Source organism: Corvus brachyrhynchos, unplaced genomic scaffold (genome assembly GCF_000691975.1).
Source record: "Corvus brachyrhynchos isolate BGI_N302 unplaced genomic scaffold, ASM69197v1 scaffold97, whole genome shotgun sequence".
Taxonomy (NCBI): domain Eukaryota; kingdom Metazoa; phylum Chordata; class Aves; order Passeriformes; family Corvidae; genus Corvus; species Corvus brachyrhynchos.
The window spans coordinates 2879941-2894896 of NW_008239758.1; the positions used below are offsets into that span (position 1 = coordinate 2879941).

At 37.9% G+C, this 14956-nt stretch overlaps 1 protein-coding gene across 1 annotated transcript in view; it reads right to left on the minus strand.

The window, feature by feature from the left end:
• Nucleotides 1-1442: 1442 nt before the first annotated feature.
• The window catches only part of SLC30A4 (solute carrier family 30 member 4), a 15850-nt gene continuing 2336 nt past the window's right edge, over nucleotides 1443-14956 (minus strand). The window contains exons 2-7 of the mRNA XM_008640124.2: nucleotides 12221-12367; nucleotides 7704-7857; nucleotides 7254-7467; nucleotides 6850-6955; nucleotides 4435-4569; nucleotides 1443-3766 (exon numbers count right to left, since the gene is read on the minus strand). Coding sequence (XP_008638346.2) covers nucleotides 3612-3766; nucleotides 4435-4569; nucleotides 6850-6955; nucleotides 7254-7467; nucleotides 7704-7857; nucleotides 12221-12367 — 911 coding nt within the window. The 3' untranslated portion in view covers nucleotides 1443-3611. The remainder of the gene's footprint in view (nucleotides 3767-4434; nucleotides 4570-6849; nucleotides 6956-7253; nucleotides 7468-7703; nucleotides 7858-12220; nucleotides 12368-14956) is intronic.

Genomic DNA, 14956 nt, shown 5'->3' on the forward strand with positions numbered 1-14956 from the left:
ATAGAGGGAAATGAGCTGGATATTTCCAGGGGATTGTCCCCTATGCTTGAGATCCCAAGGGAACTTGTGCTCTGGCAATGGATTAGTTTATTGGACTAGGAAGCTGCTGCAGTATGTACCGTGTCTTTTACCCAACTACCCATCTTTGTTTATTACACTCTTGTAGTTATTTGTAGAGAGAAATGATGCTTTAACAGCCCTGCCCTGTGCAGTGCAGTGCAGTGTCCTCATGAGATCCCACCAAAATACCTGAACAAAATTCTTGCCACTCATTACTTGATAGGTGTCTTTTGGGTTTTTTGGTTCTGTGTCAGAAAATTACTTTTAAATGCCAGCCTACTGCTTTTCTGAGTCATTCTGCCACTTGGGAGTGATTCTGCAAGAAGTAGCAGATACGTACAGTAGTAAGATAATTGAAGACCAGATTCAAGTATGGCATTTTAAATGGTAATTCTGCTAGTGAAGAAAGAAATGCTGCTGGTATTGAAAAGACAAAATGGCAACACAATTAAAAACAAAGACCAAAACACATAATTGAGCAAGGAAAACATTCAGAAACAAAATATGTTTCTGATAATTTTCTTCTTAGGATAAGAACACTTCAGAAAGAAAGAGTGGGATGTGGGGGTTTGCAGTCTACTCATATGAAAATGTTTTATTGACTCATATGAGTAGGTTGTCATCAAAACTGTATCTGTGCTTCAGAAAAGGATGGGTGACAATCACAGATTTAGAAAGGAAAAACCTTCTCCCAGTGTGGACTTTCAGAAGTGGCAGAATTTTCTCGGGATTTCATCTGTTCAATCAGCAAGAGCATTCCAGCACAGCTCTGGAAACCAGGGATACTAGTTGTGGAAACCTGCTCAGATCTTTCAAGTCTTTTGCTGAGAAAGAAGTCCTGTCAAGTATATGCATTTTCATTTCAAGCAGAGGATTTGTTAGAAGGAAAAGAATACTGTACGAGTGTGTAAACTATCTTAGCCACATGAAATAGTCTGGTTTGGAAAGACACGAGACCTTATTTATAATAATGCCCCTTTTCTCTAAGCTGATACTGAAAATTATCTTGAAGTATCTATAAAAACTTACTGATTGTTTTCTTCTTTATTCTCATTTCATCTTCTGTTGCCTTTTCTCTGAACTTCCAGTCTACAGACCTTGGTAACAAGGGCCCCTCAAGGGTGTATGTAGGGTTTCAGGAATGTTTTGCCAGTTGCTTTATGGTGATCCTTCACCATACTTTGTCAACTTATATTTTCTAAAGTGCAATTGTTGCGTGTGAAATCACAAGTCTTAAATTGTTCTGACTAAAGGCAGAGACTTAATTCTATGTGTAGCATCTGCAAACTGAGTTAAAGTTGAGTGTTCAGACATTTCAAAACACAGCTGCCCTAAGAATCAGATTGCTGTAACAATTCAATGATGAGATAAATACAAATAAATATTTTATAAGACAATGTGAAGTTTAATAATTGATTTGATAAAACCCACAATAAAGCAACACACCTTTTTTTTTCAATTAAACAAATGTATAGTAAATTATTAAAAAACTGCAAATACAATACATGTCTACTGTACTTCAACATCTAATTACATCGACTGTAAACCCCAATTTAATTAAAACCCATTTGAGCAGTAGTATGTGCAAAATACCTGTTGTTTGTGGTTTGGGGTGTTTTTGCCAGTAAGTTTGTAAGGATGGGATGCACATTTTTCACGAACTGTGATATGGCTTAATTAATGATAGTGTTTGTATTGCAGCATCACCTTCCCGAGCGCGGTGCTGCTTTTGAGCTGCACGTGCTCCCATGCTGTACATGGGTGTTCCCGTTTCTTGCCCAAACAGATACAAACACAGTCCAGTGTTATGTGCACTTTGTCCAAATTCACAATGTGCTGTCAGTTTTCATCAATAAAAATTCATCATGTGACCCCTACCTCCAAAAAAGGAAGAAGCCAAGATTGTTACCGCCAAATGCAGATACAAATCAGCCTGATGAAAATTCTAAAACAGACAATAGCTGAAGTATTCACAGCTGAGTATCACAATAACCTTAACCGGGCAAAAATTTTCCTTTCTGATGCACACAGAGAACTACTTTTCATATCAGTGAAAGTTCTGCATAAAGATGAAAGTACAGAATAAGCAAAAAATATTTGAAGCCAAGTTCTTCTCATCTTCTGAACTTTGTAGGTCGTATTTTTGCTGCCCTTAACTTCTTCAATGTCAATGACGTCAGAAGCAGATTAAATCTGAGCTTGTAGGTGTATGATACATTAGTGTCAAGATTTATTATCTTGTGTACATTCAAAATACAGGGGTTCCACAATGAGGCCAAACAGTTCCACTTCGTGGAGTCTGAGCTGTCCAGATGAACACACAGTCTTTTCAGGTTGCCTCCTCTCTGTAAATACAAAAGGCCCTTTCTGCCACTGTAGGTTGTTATGATATTGTTGTCCAACACCATTAGGTTACTGAGCTTGCTTGGATCTTGCTTTATTCATAAGCTAAGTAGTGGGAACTGCTATTGCAGTGTCATTCCTGTCAGGATGCTGCCATGCTGTGCTCAAAGCAAAGATGAAAAGGTCAGAGATTGTGATGGATGGAATTGTGCATCTCTATAACTTCTGCTCCCCACTTTCCTGTTGGATGCCCATCTCTGTAGATGGCATTTGAGAGTATTTCCATGTCAAACATCTATCATTTTACTTTTAAAACAAAACAATCATGGAAAAATGATCAATTACGGGACATTTATTAATTACAATTAGAATGCATGCTAATCAACTGGCCTTTTAACGTGAATCAAATGATGGTTTAGACATTCAAGATTATTAATAATAAAATTCATCTTACAAGTCAAAACTTTGTAAAATAAATAACCTGTTTCTAATGTATAAATCCTATTCTAAAATACATTAACAATAACTGATCACTTAAAACACTTTGGGTCCAGTGTTGAGTCTCTAGTTAAATACCAAAAGTCTGGGCAAGGATCTTCCTATCTGGATCTCTGAATGCCCAGATTAAAGCTAACTTTCTGGTCTGGGTACAGTAAATTCTGTATTTTGCAGTATCTCTGAAGAGACCGTTTCCACAAGAATTCAACTTAATGTATGTGTTAATAGTTTGAGATGCTGTATGAAAATTACTATTGTAAAAATACTGAATAATGAATTTGGGGATCATTATATAGTGTGCAATCCTGGTATGATCAGCATTAGAGACTTTTGAATGAAATACTGAATACTTGATGCTCTGTTTGGAGTGCAGGTACTTTGTGGTATGTAATGATTAAAGGACAATATTTGACTGTAATTTGTGAGGTATCTGCAGAGCCATGTTCCAGTTTGTAAACAATAATCCAAAAACAGCTTTGTCGCAAAATCATAATAAATTGAATAAACCAGTACAAGGGAGAGAGTGAAATACATGTTCTGTAGGGCAACCACTGCACTTTTTGCAGCACCAGTTCTCCCTGCTGCATGTCCCATGGAAAAATCCACATATTAATGGTTACTATTGGATAATTTTCATTTTGCATTTATTGCTCTCAGTCTTTGACTACATAAGGTAAAGAATAAGGCAGCAGTTCCCAAAACATATGAAATTAGGCACTGGAACTCTGACAACTCGCACAGGTTTTGCTCATTTCTTGTTTGTAACTCTGAAGCTGGACAGAGCACTTGTACATTCCAAATGTGTTCAGCAGCAGTTGTCGGGCCTTGGACTGAACATCTTCCCATTTAGATGAACTACCAGGAACTGGAAAATTAAGAAAATAATTAATAAATTCACTCTGTAAGAAACCTGGGCAATCCAAATGTTCTCAAACTTCTCACAGTGTCACCGATGAGAATAATTTTTGCTCCACTTGTTTATTAATTTAGTATTGTTCTTGTGGTCACTGTGTGACCTCTTTATTATAACTCTCTTTATTATTTTACACCTCTCTTGACAGAACTCTGTGTGTGTCTGACACTTTCCCCCAAAAACCTGAGCTTTCTTACTAAGAACTGATATTCGTAGTAAAATATATTTGTAGTATTGTTAGATGTCTGAATCAGCCCATGTTTTGGCAAAACATTTCTTTTTCATATGTTAGATTGATCCATATTAGAACTTCACCCTTAAAACTAAGCATGTGAGAAAATTTCTGAGGAGAAATTTTGTGTTGCTTTTTTTTCCCCCTACCCAAAGAATCTGCATTGGGTATTTTGGTATGAATCTATTTTATTTGCACAATTTTCATTTACACCATGTGTTTGTGGGCCAAGGTATTCTATTCCCTGCTGTACAAAACCAGAGTTAGTAGATTTTCTTTCCCCAGAATGATATTTCTTGGTTCAACTTAAATAATAATATGAAGAGGAAGTGGCAGGGTTTTTCCTACACTTGGATTTAATTTAGAATTATGCTATCCAGCAGCTTACCTAGTTGCAAGTGGACTATGGCAGTTGTTTTTCCTGCAGTGAGAGACCAAACATTTAAATCTTCTATAGAATAAACATCTTCAATTTTCATCAAGTCTTCCTTGATGCGATCCACGTTTAAGTGCCGTGGAACTCCTGTGATGCGAAACATGAGATAAAATTAATTCTGTCTTCTGCAAAGTTTCAGTAGCCTTTAAAATGTCGTGACAGATCTCAATGTCAAAAAAAAATAGAATTTGTGCTGTTGGAAGTGATTTGTAACTTCCATGTTATCAACAGAAAATAATATGGAAATGAACCTGTTAAGTCCAGTATGGATACAGAAGTCGTACAGGAATTGCAGTGCTGTCTCAACTGGAATCTGTCCTGTCCAGAATCCACTCTCTGGCAACAGGCAACGTTAGATCCTTTGCAATTATGTAATTTTGTTGACAACTTTACTGCAGCTTCTAGCCCCTAGTAACTGCTTAGGCCAGACTCTAAGGCCAAAGTCTTTAAAAAATAAAATGCTAGGGCCTGTCTCCTGAAACTTCTCTTCAGCTACCTGGTATCATGTTCACAGGCTACAGTAATCCATGTGCAGTGGTCACCACAGAGGACTGTGTCTTACAGTGTGTCATCTCTGCAAATCAGAGATCAAGTCTTTTAGGTATTTTCAACAGCACCTCTGTAACTTAACCATCACCAGCCCTTTATCTGTACAAAGGGCAAAATCAAAATTTTAGATGATCAACATGGCTCAAAAACTAATACAAGTACCGAATAAACTCTTTCTGAGTAGTTTTGATTCTATAGTAGCTTTTATTGCTTATTTTCTAGTTTTATGGAGTTTCTTTAAATATACTATGAGGAGTCCAGCCACTTGCTTCTCAAATTTCTTCAGACTTTTTGCATGACTTCTCTGAACCTGCTGCCTTACTGTCTCTTAAATTATGTTAGTTCCATACTACCTCTTTTGAAAGTTCAGTGTCTAGGATTGTCTCATATGAAACAAAATTTTCCTTCTAGTGGAGACCATCAAAATTTATTTAGCTGATAAATAACTAGCTGTCTGGTATTTGTACAGCTTTCTTTTTCCCAGGAAAAATGGACTTAAATTCTCGTATCTACATGGTACTTGTGATGGGCTTCCATTCTGCCTTATAAATCTATATTAAAAGCTGGAATCTCATTGCTTGTGTTGGATAGCTATTTAATTTTTTAATTTAGCATTCTTAGTATAATGAGGAAGCTTAAGTTAATACTAAATGTTGATACAGCTTCAAGGGCCTTGATGTTGCAGAAGCACTTTCCAGTACAAACACAAGTCCATTCTCTGGAGATCCTGAATTTGAGTTGGCAAAGTTCCCTAGCATGCATAAAGCCCATGTATCATCACTTTTAATGACATCATTAATTTAGAGATTTTTATGACAACTGGGATACCTATGCAAACAGCTACAACTCAAAACATCTGGAATCTGATACTTCATTAGTTTGTCTTATCTATTTTCTTCAGCTAAATCTATTGCCTTGGAGGGTTCTTCAGTGAATTTCATCATTTTTACCTTCTCAGTGAACTTCCACTTTGTTTGATTTTTTTTTTTTTTAATCTTAAGTGACAGCAAAAGCACTTGACTGAAGATTCTGAGGTTTCTGATTTAACTTCATAACGTAATAAAAGTAAAGTCAATGATAATTCACATTAAACAGTTAAGAATGTGCAGTTAAAACCTAGGATTTTTCTCCCAGCCCTAACATCTCTACTTTCATAAAGTAATAGTACTAGATCAAGCAGTAATAGTTGGCATGTAAGCTATGATAAAGCAAAGGATGTTGCTGACATGTTTCCTTCTATGTCACAAGAGATAAGATCCTTCAGCCTATGTTCAGCTTTTTCTTCCCTTTTTTCTTCTTTTTACACCACTCTTAACTTGCAGCTTCCCCTATGGGAACAGCAGATACACACAAGTAATTCAAAGTAATGCTATTGTGGAAAGGGGAAGACAGGACAGGCATGAACCACGTGTCCAGCCATTTAGCTAAGCTTGCTTCCTCCTTTTACCTGCATTCACATTCATTTTAGCTGTACAAGTAATTAAAGTGAGAGTGTAGAACTGAATCTGGGCAAATGTTCACTTGATTTAGCTGAGAGTCACTGCAGACACACAGGAAAGTTCTGTACATTTCACTTCGCCATCTCCTGATGGTAAAGAGTGTGCAGACATAGGACTTGTGTTGTTCTGGCCAAGTCAGACACCTAAAGACTGCTGCAATTTAGAGGAACCATAAAGAACCACCAGACTAAAGCAGCACCAATACAGACAGATCTCCAGGCACAACCCAGTTAAGAGATGGTGATCATGATATGAAGAAAGGGCCAATGCTCACTGGTATTTGGCATGTAAGGTACTTCAGACTGGGCACAGATCTTACCTTCCAGAATAATAACTCCTGTGTCACACAGAATTCGAATTGTTGTAAAAACCACCAGTATGGAAAATACATATGTACATATAGGATCAGCAATCTTGTATTCTGGCTGCAAGGGAAATTTCACAATGTCAAAGGATGTACGAAAACAAGCTCCCTTACAAAAATGTGACTCAGAAAACACAGTTACTTCTAGTTCCAAATTTTATGAATAAATTTTTTTGCTTGAATAGTTAGAAAATATGTAATAGAAACAGTTTTGCTTATTTTGCATGAATGTATGAAGCTTATCATAAAATACCACAGATATTTTAAATAACTTATAAAACCAGGCCCCTTTTTACTTTAATCACCGGAGCTGAAATGCCAAGAATTGCCCCGTGCCTCCAGAAGAGGCCCCTCCTTACCTTAAAGCGGATGATGTAGGCAGCTACGAGCACCCCGATGCTCTGTACCAGGTCCCCCAGGGCATGGACAAACGCTGCTCTCACGGCCAGGCTGCTGTGTCCATGGCTGCTGCCCTGGGCTGTGTTTGGAGAGTTCGGCTGAGGTACGTGAGAGTGAGGGTGGGAATGGGAGTGGGAGTGAAGGTGGCCAGATTGATTCAGCAAAAACCCCATTCTGAAAGTGGAAGAAGAAAAATGCTTCAAGAAACAGGCTTTAGGGAGGATTTGTTGGTGTTTTTCATTTTAAACCAAGTAATTGAAAAAGTAGTATTCAGCGTAATTTCTTGTCTTATTTATGAAAATTCAGAGGTCCAGCAAAATTACATCCCAAGAGGAAGTTACAGGCCATGAATGAATTAGCAGCTTATTCAGAAATACATTTGTGAGTGTTAATGGAGAGCGAGATCTTACATTAAGTTAACTGCAACACCGACGGCTGCTGTGATGAGCATTATATCACCATTTATTTCATAGTCCATATGGATAGTTCTCTGAACAGCCTCATACAAGAGGAATGCCATAAGGATATAGACCAGCAGTACACTAATGATGGCTGACAGTACTTCTGCAAACAGAAAGGAAAAAATGTTATAAAAATGTGTCTCAGATCCATTTTTATTTCCAAATTAGAATGTGGACAGGGCCTTGTTTTAACTACTTTATGCATATTATACCTAATATAAACAAACAAGTTGTGTGGCAAATAAAACTTGTAAAATAGGATTAACCAATGGAGTTTGTTCTAATCTACTCCTTCACATGTCCCTGTCATCAGTGTATACCTCAAATTATGTTTTCTCTGAAAACTTCTGCACAGGTGATGATCCTGACTTCTTCACACAGCCCAGAACATTTGCCTGAGAAGTCGCAAGCAAAGGCCCTGTCCAGGGGTGAGGAGGACAGGTGATCTCAAACATCACCAGTCCACCCACAATAAGAGAAACAAAAGTTTAAGGTCCTACCATAAAGAAAATAGGTACTTCCAAATGGTCCACTTGATTGCTTTTATCATAAACTTACTTTTACCCTCTAGCTTCATATTCTTAAAACTATTGCTGTGCAGCAGCTGAAATGTAACAAAATAAAAGCAATACAGCTGACAGAGAAAACATTAGCCCAGTTAATGATTGTTCCAGTTATAAGCAAGTTAATACAGGGCTTTACAAAAAGCACTGGGAAAACCTTAATGCTCACTCCATTGTATTGCATGTAAATCTGCAGCCATGCCTGAGTAATCTGTAATCATTATGCATAATGCTCATTACTGTCACTTGCCAGATGGATCACTGGGATCTCAGCCTTCCTCTGCAAACTCAGAGGTGGAATTAATTTACTTGGAATTGTAATGGTTGTTCTTCCCCCTAGTTCCACATGTTGCCCTGATTTCCTCCCCAGTAAGGGCAAAGTTCTGCCCTTGGCTATACCGTAGCTCTAAGAACACTCATCTGAGAATTGCCTCTGTTCTCCCTCTGCTTTGAATCTGTCAGCATGCAGTACAACTTTGGTTACTGCAGTTGTCATTTCTAACTCAGAAGTGGTTTAGTTTTATTTATTGAGTATTACAGAAAAAAACCCCAAAATGCAGTTATATCAGCATTTTAATATCACCAAAATCACTTGATCCATACACTGAATTATTAGCATCATTATGGGAGAAGACACTCACACCAACGCATTCAGCTGCTGGGTAGTGTGTCAATGCCTGGATGAGGAACAGCATTACCAGGCAGTAACAAGGCTCTGAAAGGGAACTGTCACAATCTGAGATGATTTCAGAGCAACTTGAAAATTCTGGAAATATCCATGCAAATGGAAGTGATCTTTACGAAGCTGGCAATGGCCTTAAAAATAGACAATACATTGCTTAGAAGGTTTTCCAGAATGCTTTTTTAAAAACTTGTCAAGCCATAGCATATTAGCATTTACCAGAGAAACAATACAGTGTGCTTTTACAATCTAAACCCATGTTATCTGCAATGGAAACCAGTGTTTTCCTTGCAGTTTCTTCCACAGTCACTGTCATGTCAGCATTGTAAATCTGCCTGAGATCTTTCACTTCTTGTGAAATGAACTGTGCACTGTTTCAGTGGACTGTCTGATTCTGTCATTACTGACATTGTCTCTGCAGCAATGGAAAAGTGCCAGGTTCCATATCTATGCTTAAATCTGCTCAGTGTCTTGCTGAAAAGGAGGTATCTGCACTTGGTGGTAAAACTGAACTATTTTTGGCTTCAAGAATTTAATTCTTTTTCAACATGACTGCAATTTCCATTATTTTGTCTTCACTTTTCTAACCCATTCTTAAATCTGTCAGCTTCCTTTTCACCACTGAAAATGGAATAAAACTGAAGATGGAACTTATATATTATGTATGCAAGGAGAATTCAAATAAATGAAAATTAGCACTAACTTCTTTCTGGAATTCAACTAGATAACTAACAGGTCTGTTGCTTTTACAAAGCAATGTTTATGGGAACAAGTTTGAAAATTCATCATTCTAAAACTAAAATAATGAGTACCAGAAACATTGTTCTTTAGAACATTTTCATGCCTACTGAATGTATGGATTATCTTAAAACTTAATGCAAAGCAGGTCAGTGATGAGACAGTTCTTGCACGTATTCCCAGCTTTAAAAAAATGCTCCACATCTTTTTCTGACAGATGCCCAATCTGTACCCTATTTTTAACATCCCGACATGTTTTAACATCTCTCTTGTGAAATTTAAGCTATTCTTGAACTGGTATTATTTGCTGACAAGCTTCTTACATATAGGTTACTTGGAAAAACGTGTTACAATGAGGATATACCCTAGAAACTGCTTTGTTCCATTACCAGCACTCACTGATGTGTGAAACTGGGCCCTCAGGCCACAGCATTCAGACTGGGTGCCTAAAATCAGGCAAATAAATTTCACAAATGTGATTTTTAAAAAGACTGTGTGTAGTAATTTTGAACCATCCCATCTGCATTTTGGGGGTCCCTGGCAAGGCCTTTACCCACTTCCTCTTCCCTAGTGCAGCACGGAAACTCTTCTCCCCAGCCCCAGGCTCTCCTCCTCCTCCTCCAGAGAGCTGCACTGCTGCTACTCATGCAGGATGGTTGAAGTAAAAAGGAACCCTGGAAATTGTGTAGTCCTGCTCAAAGGAGGATCAACTACAGCAGGTGGCTCAGGGCTGCTTCCAGGTGAATTTCATGTATTTCCAACTGAGGACACTCCACAACCTGTTCTAGTCCTTGACCACCTACTGGCACTGGGAGCAGAAAAGGAGCAAGTGTTGCAGAACTGAGAAGCTTCTCTCCTAGGGAGAAGGGCAGTACAGGCTAATTTTATGGGCCACATCTGGCCCATGGACCACCACTGGACTAGTCTGACTAGTATTTTTCTTGGCAGTAAAATGGAAAGAAAAAAATATATAGAAAATGAGGTGGCAGGAATCCTCAGGGATTTCTTCTTTCACATTAATTGCAAAGTCAGCGAAAATTTACAGGACTGAGCAAGATTTTAATGGTTAAGCAAGTTCCTTTTATTCTTCTTAAGATACACCCCTGTTTTAATCTAGGCCATGGCATGTTCAATGTATATGCTATTTGGTTTTAGAAAAGTTACAAAGACATAGAAACTACCCAAATGATTTTGAAATAGGGTTAAAGCATGTATAAATGCTAACAAACATCCTTCTGCAGAGTATGAGCAAATGCCAGGGGCATGCCTGCAAGGTCAGGTTTCAGTATCAGGGGAGCTCCTATCACAAAATTAAAACTTAATGAAAGAAAAGTTTGTAATGGGAAATGCTGGCATTGCTAATGCTTTCTTGCTAGAGCCCCAGAGAGCTTAGCTAGTGTACAGAGTTATGCATTCATGCACTAGTGACTAACTGATGACAAATGACAAGGAGTGATGGAGTTGTTGAATTCTACTGCTGTTCTAGCAGCAAAAATAAGAATTGCAAATAGTGACTACACAAGATTGAAATTCCTTGGAAAATGTATGCTGTAGAGTGTCATAGAAAACAGGTAGAAAACTGTGACACTAGAAATTATCTATTTCATGAAAAAGAAACTTTGAAGCTTTTGCTAAAATGTCTACAGACTTGCAGCTGCATATTATGGATTATTATATCCAGTTAGCAACCACATGAAAACACCCTTTATCATCATTACATTTCCAAACATGAAGTAAGAAATCCTGAAAATATTCTTCCAAGGGTTAGTCCATAATTCTGTTTATACTTCTTTTTACAGACACCTAAACTGGACAGAGGTTAAGTAACTTGCTGTATTTTGCAAACCATGGGAAATTTTGACCTCAGCTTTCTGTAGTTCGGGGAATGCAAAAAGAATACTGATTTATACGACTTCTGGCAGGGCAGAGCTCTCTAATAATATGTTCTACATAACTTCTTAGTAGGGGATTAAAATGTAATTTTTCACATTGAATAGGACCTTTTACCAGTATCACAATTCTGCTGAAGTCAACAAGATTTTGTAAATCCTGGGTACTGGCAATAATCTGTTGTGAACAACAATGGGCTGCCATGCACAGCTCCTGCACCAACAATGTCATCATGAATTCCATTCCCCAGCCTCCCTCTTCAAGATGGAAGGTGAATCAAGCATTCGGGATTTAACTCTGACTCTGCTAAGTCCTAGTTGACAGAGATGGAGAGACTTGCCCTGCTCCCAGTGAATGAAATTCTGCCATCAAACTTTTGGCCAAGTTGTTGGTTTTTTTTCAGTCTATTCACTTGTGGGAATACAAGCTAAGTAGTGTATCCACAATGGCCAGAAAGGACATTAAGAGTCAGTTAAAGCAACTCTTAGGTTTGTTGCTACTTTCTTTCTAACTACCTATTCTTCTAGAATTAGGTGCTCTTTACAGTTGTTGCTTAACATACTCTTTAATAGCAAAATCTGCTATCTACATACCTAAACGATGAAATCCAAAAGTGAACCTCTTTGTCGGAGATTTTGCAGACAGCCAGAGAGCGAGGAGGGTCAAAATAATACCACTAAGGTCAGTTAGCATGTGAAGTGCATCTGTCATAATTGCTAGACTGTTAGCAACATAGCCACCTGAAAACATAATTGGAAAAGTCAGGACACATGACACTTTTAATTATTTTACGTAATATCTTCTTGCATAGCTTACAGTTATTTCTTTTCAGAATAGTGCAGTAAGTACATGAGAGCCCTTCTCATACTCACTAAACATGAGGAGGTTTTGCCATTACAAGAAAAATGCCTTGCTATAATTTAAAGCTACCATAGTTAGAAGTGCAGTCAAGTGTGCTTTCTATTAAGAGTAACATAGAAAGGATTCACTCCTGTAATTCTAACAGAGACTACTTGTATTATAACGTTTGCATGATCAGGTCCAAACAGTATCTTTTCTCTACATACTACTGCACATGTGTTTAATCAACTGATTCTTTTCTTAAACTACATCTGTTAAACATTCTGACATTACAGAACAGGAACAGAAGTCCAAAGATTCAGTGACCAGGAAATTTACCCTGTCCACTTTTTATTTTTATTACATTATCTTTTAACCTTAATTATTCCCTGTCCTGGAAGAAGCGTGTACGTTCTGCCAATATCTATTGCAGACAATGACTTTCAGTTGTACAGCATTTTTCTTTGTTATTACCATAATTTTTTCTTGTAATTATGAGCTGCATTGAGACAAATAACCTGAGATCAAAGGTGAATATCTTTGTTCCAATTCAACTGCTAGTGCTACTATTGGATGGGTGAGAGATTTAAACAGCACACCTCTTGCTTAAGTATCCCTTATACAAAGGGGAATCAAGGACAAGGCTGTGTTGTCTTCCATATGCTTGAAGGTAAGCCCATTATCTCAGAAAAGATCACATCTTCAGTGTCAGCTCAGCTATGATTTGGTTTCTCTTTTTACCTTGAGATTGTCGTGCAGCCTGTAAATTGTACTGAGCAAAGTGTGCAGCTGGTGTGCCATTTGGCAGGCTTCAGGCTCCAACTAACATTTCAAATAAAGAAATCTTCGTATACAATTAAAATTGTCTTAGTGAAGAGGCTGACCAGAAGAAATAGCAAAGGGGAATTCACAACTGGCTGATTGCTTTTAAGACTAGTCATAAAACCTGTGTGTGTGGCTGTGGGTGTTCTTATGTACACACCTGCAGACAGAGCTACTCTTTCCTCCCCAGCCAAACACGGAGCACAGTTGGTACTGCAGTACTATTTGTGCTGTGGGTAACTACCAAATGCACTACATTTCAAACAGCTCCTTTCCTCCAGTCCCTTTCTTCAATTGTTCAGAACTTTCTATGTCAAATTCTTCTGAGGCTGAAATTCTCCAAAAGGCCATCACAGCTCAAAAACAATGAGTTTTTAAGATTTAGCAATTCAGCGGCTTTTTAAGTAGAATGAGTTACGCCTTTCCTTTCTGAATTAATTTTTTTGTTCTCCCATAATTTAAAAAAAAATCACTTAGAAAAGTGCAACTCAGCCTCTTTTATAGTCAACAGAGAAGAAACAATAATTTATATCCAAGGACATTTAGTTCAGCAGTTTATACATATCATTATCTATAGTATATATGTTGATTCATATGCATTAATTTTGAGAATCACTTCAGTCCAAGAAGAGTCAATTCCACTTCAGCTAGCCTCTCACTTTTAAAGACTTTCAAAATAAAATTATAAGGAAGGAATTCAGGTACTGAAGCTAAACATAGTGCAGCATGTGGATTAAGAAACATAATCGCCATTTATGGAATTCTGAAATCAAAGGTTCTCTGTTTCTAAAGGTATCGGTTCATCGCTCGGTTAAAGGTACTGCCTAGGGGATGTTTAAATACAATTGGAAACTTGGAAAAAAAGACATCTATAACCTTTACAAATAGACAGCTTGATGGCTCACCACTGTTTTCAGTGACCCGTGAAGGACAGCAGTTCTCCTCATGGATGATCAATTAGAAATCTCTAAACATAGCTGAAGACACCAAAACCCTGTCAGAAAAGCTAATTAGGACTTGCAGTGTGTTTTTCATTTCTTGATGCACAATGGTTTCCCCAAAGTGTAAATTGTTATCTGGCTGTTCATCAAACTAAACAGCAAACACTGAGATAGGCTGGGGTAATGGGTTTGGAAAAAATATGCCAATCAAGATTTCATGAAAAAAGCTGCTGAAACAAGATTTCCTTCATCTTGACATTGGTAACAGACAGCAGAAAGACTTTTAGTGAAAAAATTGTCTGAAAGAGTCTTCTGCCTTTTCCCCATAAACTCAAATCTGTCAAAGATCATAGAAGGAAGTCAGTTTAAATGTCCTATATGATCAGACTTTCCCAAATACCTGAGCTTCAGATCAATTCATAAAGTTCGGAAATTTGAAACCAACCATAGAGAACATAGTACAGGGCTGGAGTGAAGTAAATTAAGCAGGTGGGGCACTGACCCAGGACTTGGGGGCTATATCTCTAATTACTCTTCTGCTGATGATTACTTGCCCTGTGACAAGTCATTCAGGTCGAGATCCACAGAAGCACAGAGATATCCAAACCCTCTGATTATTCTCTGTGGAAGATGGATGCCTGAATATTTTATGGGTCTGGCCCTCAATGCTCTCTGATTCTATGCCCAAAGAACAAAATATGGCTGGGGGCAGCACACCCAGACCCC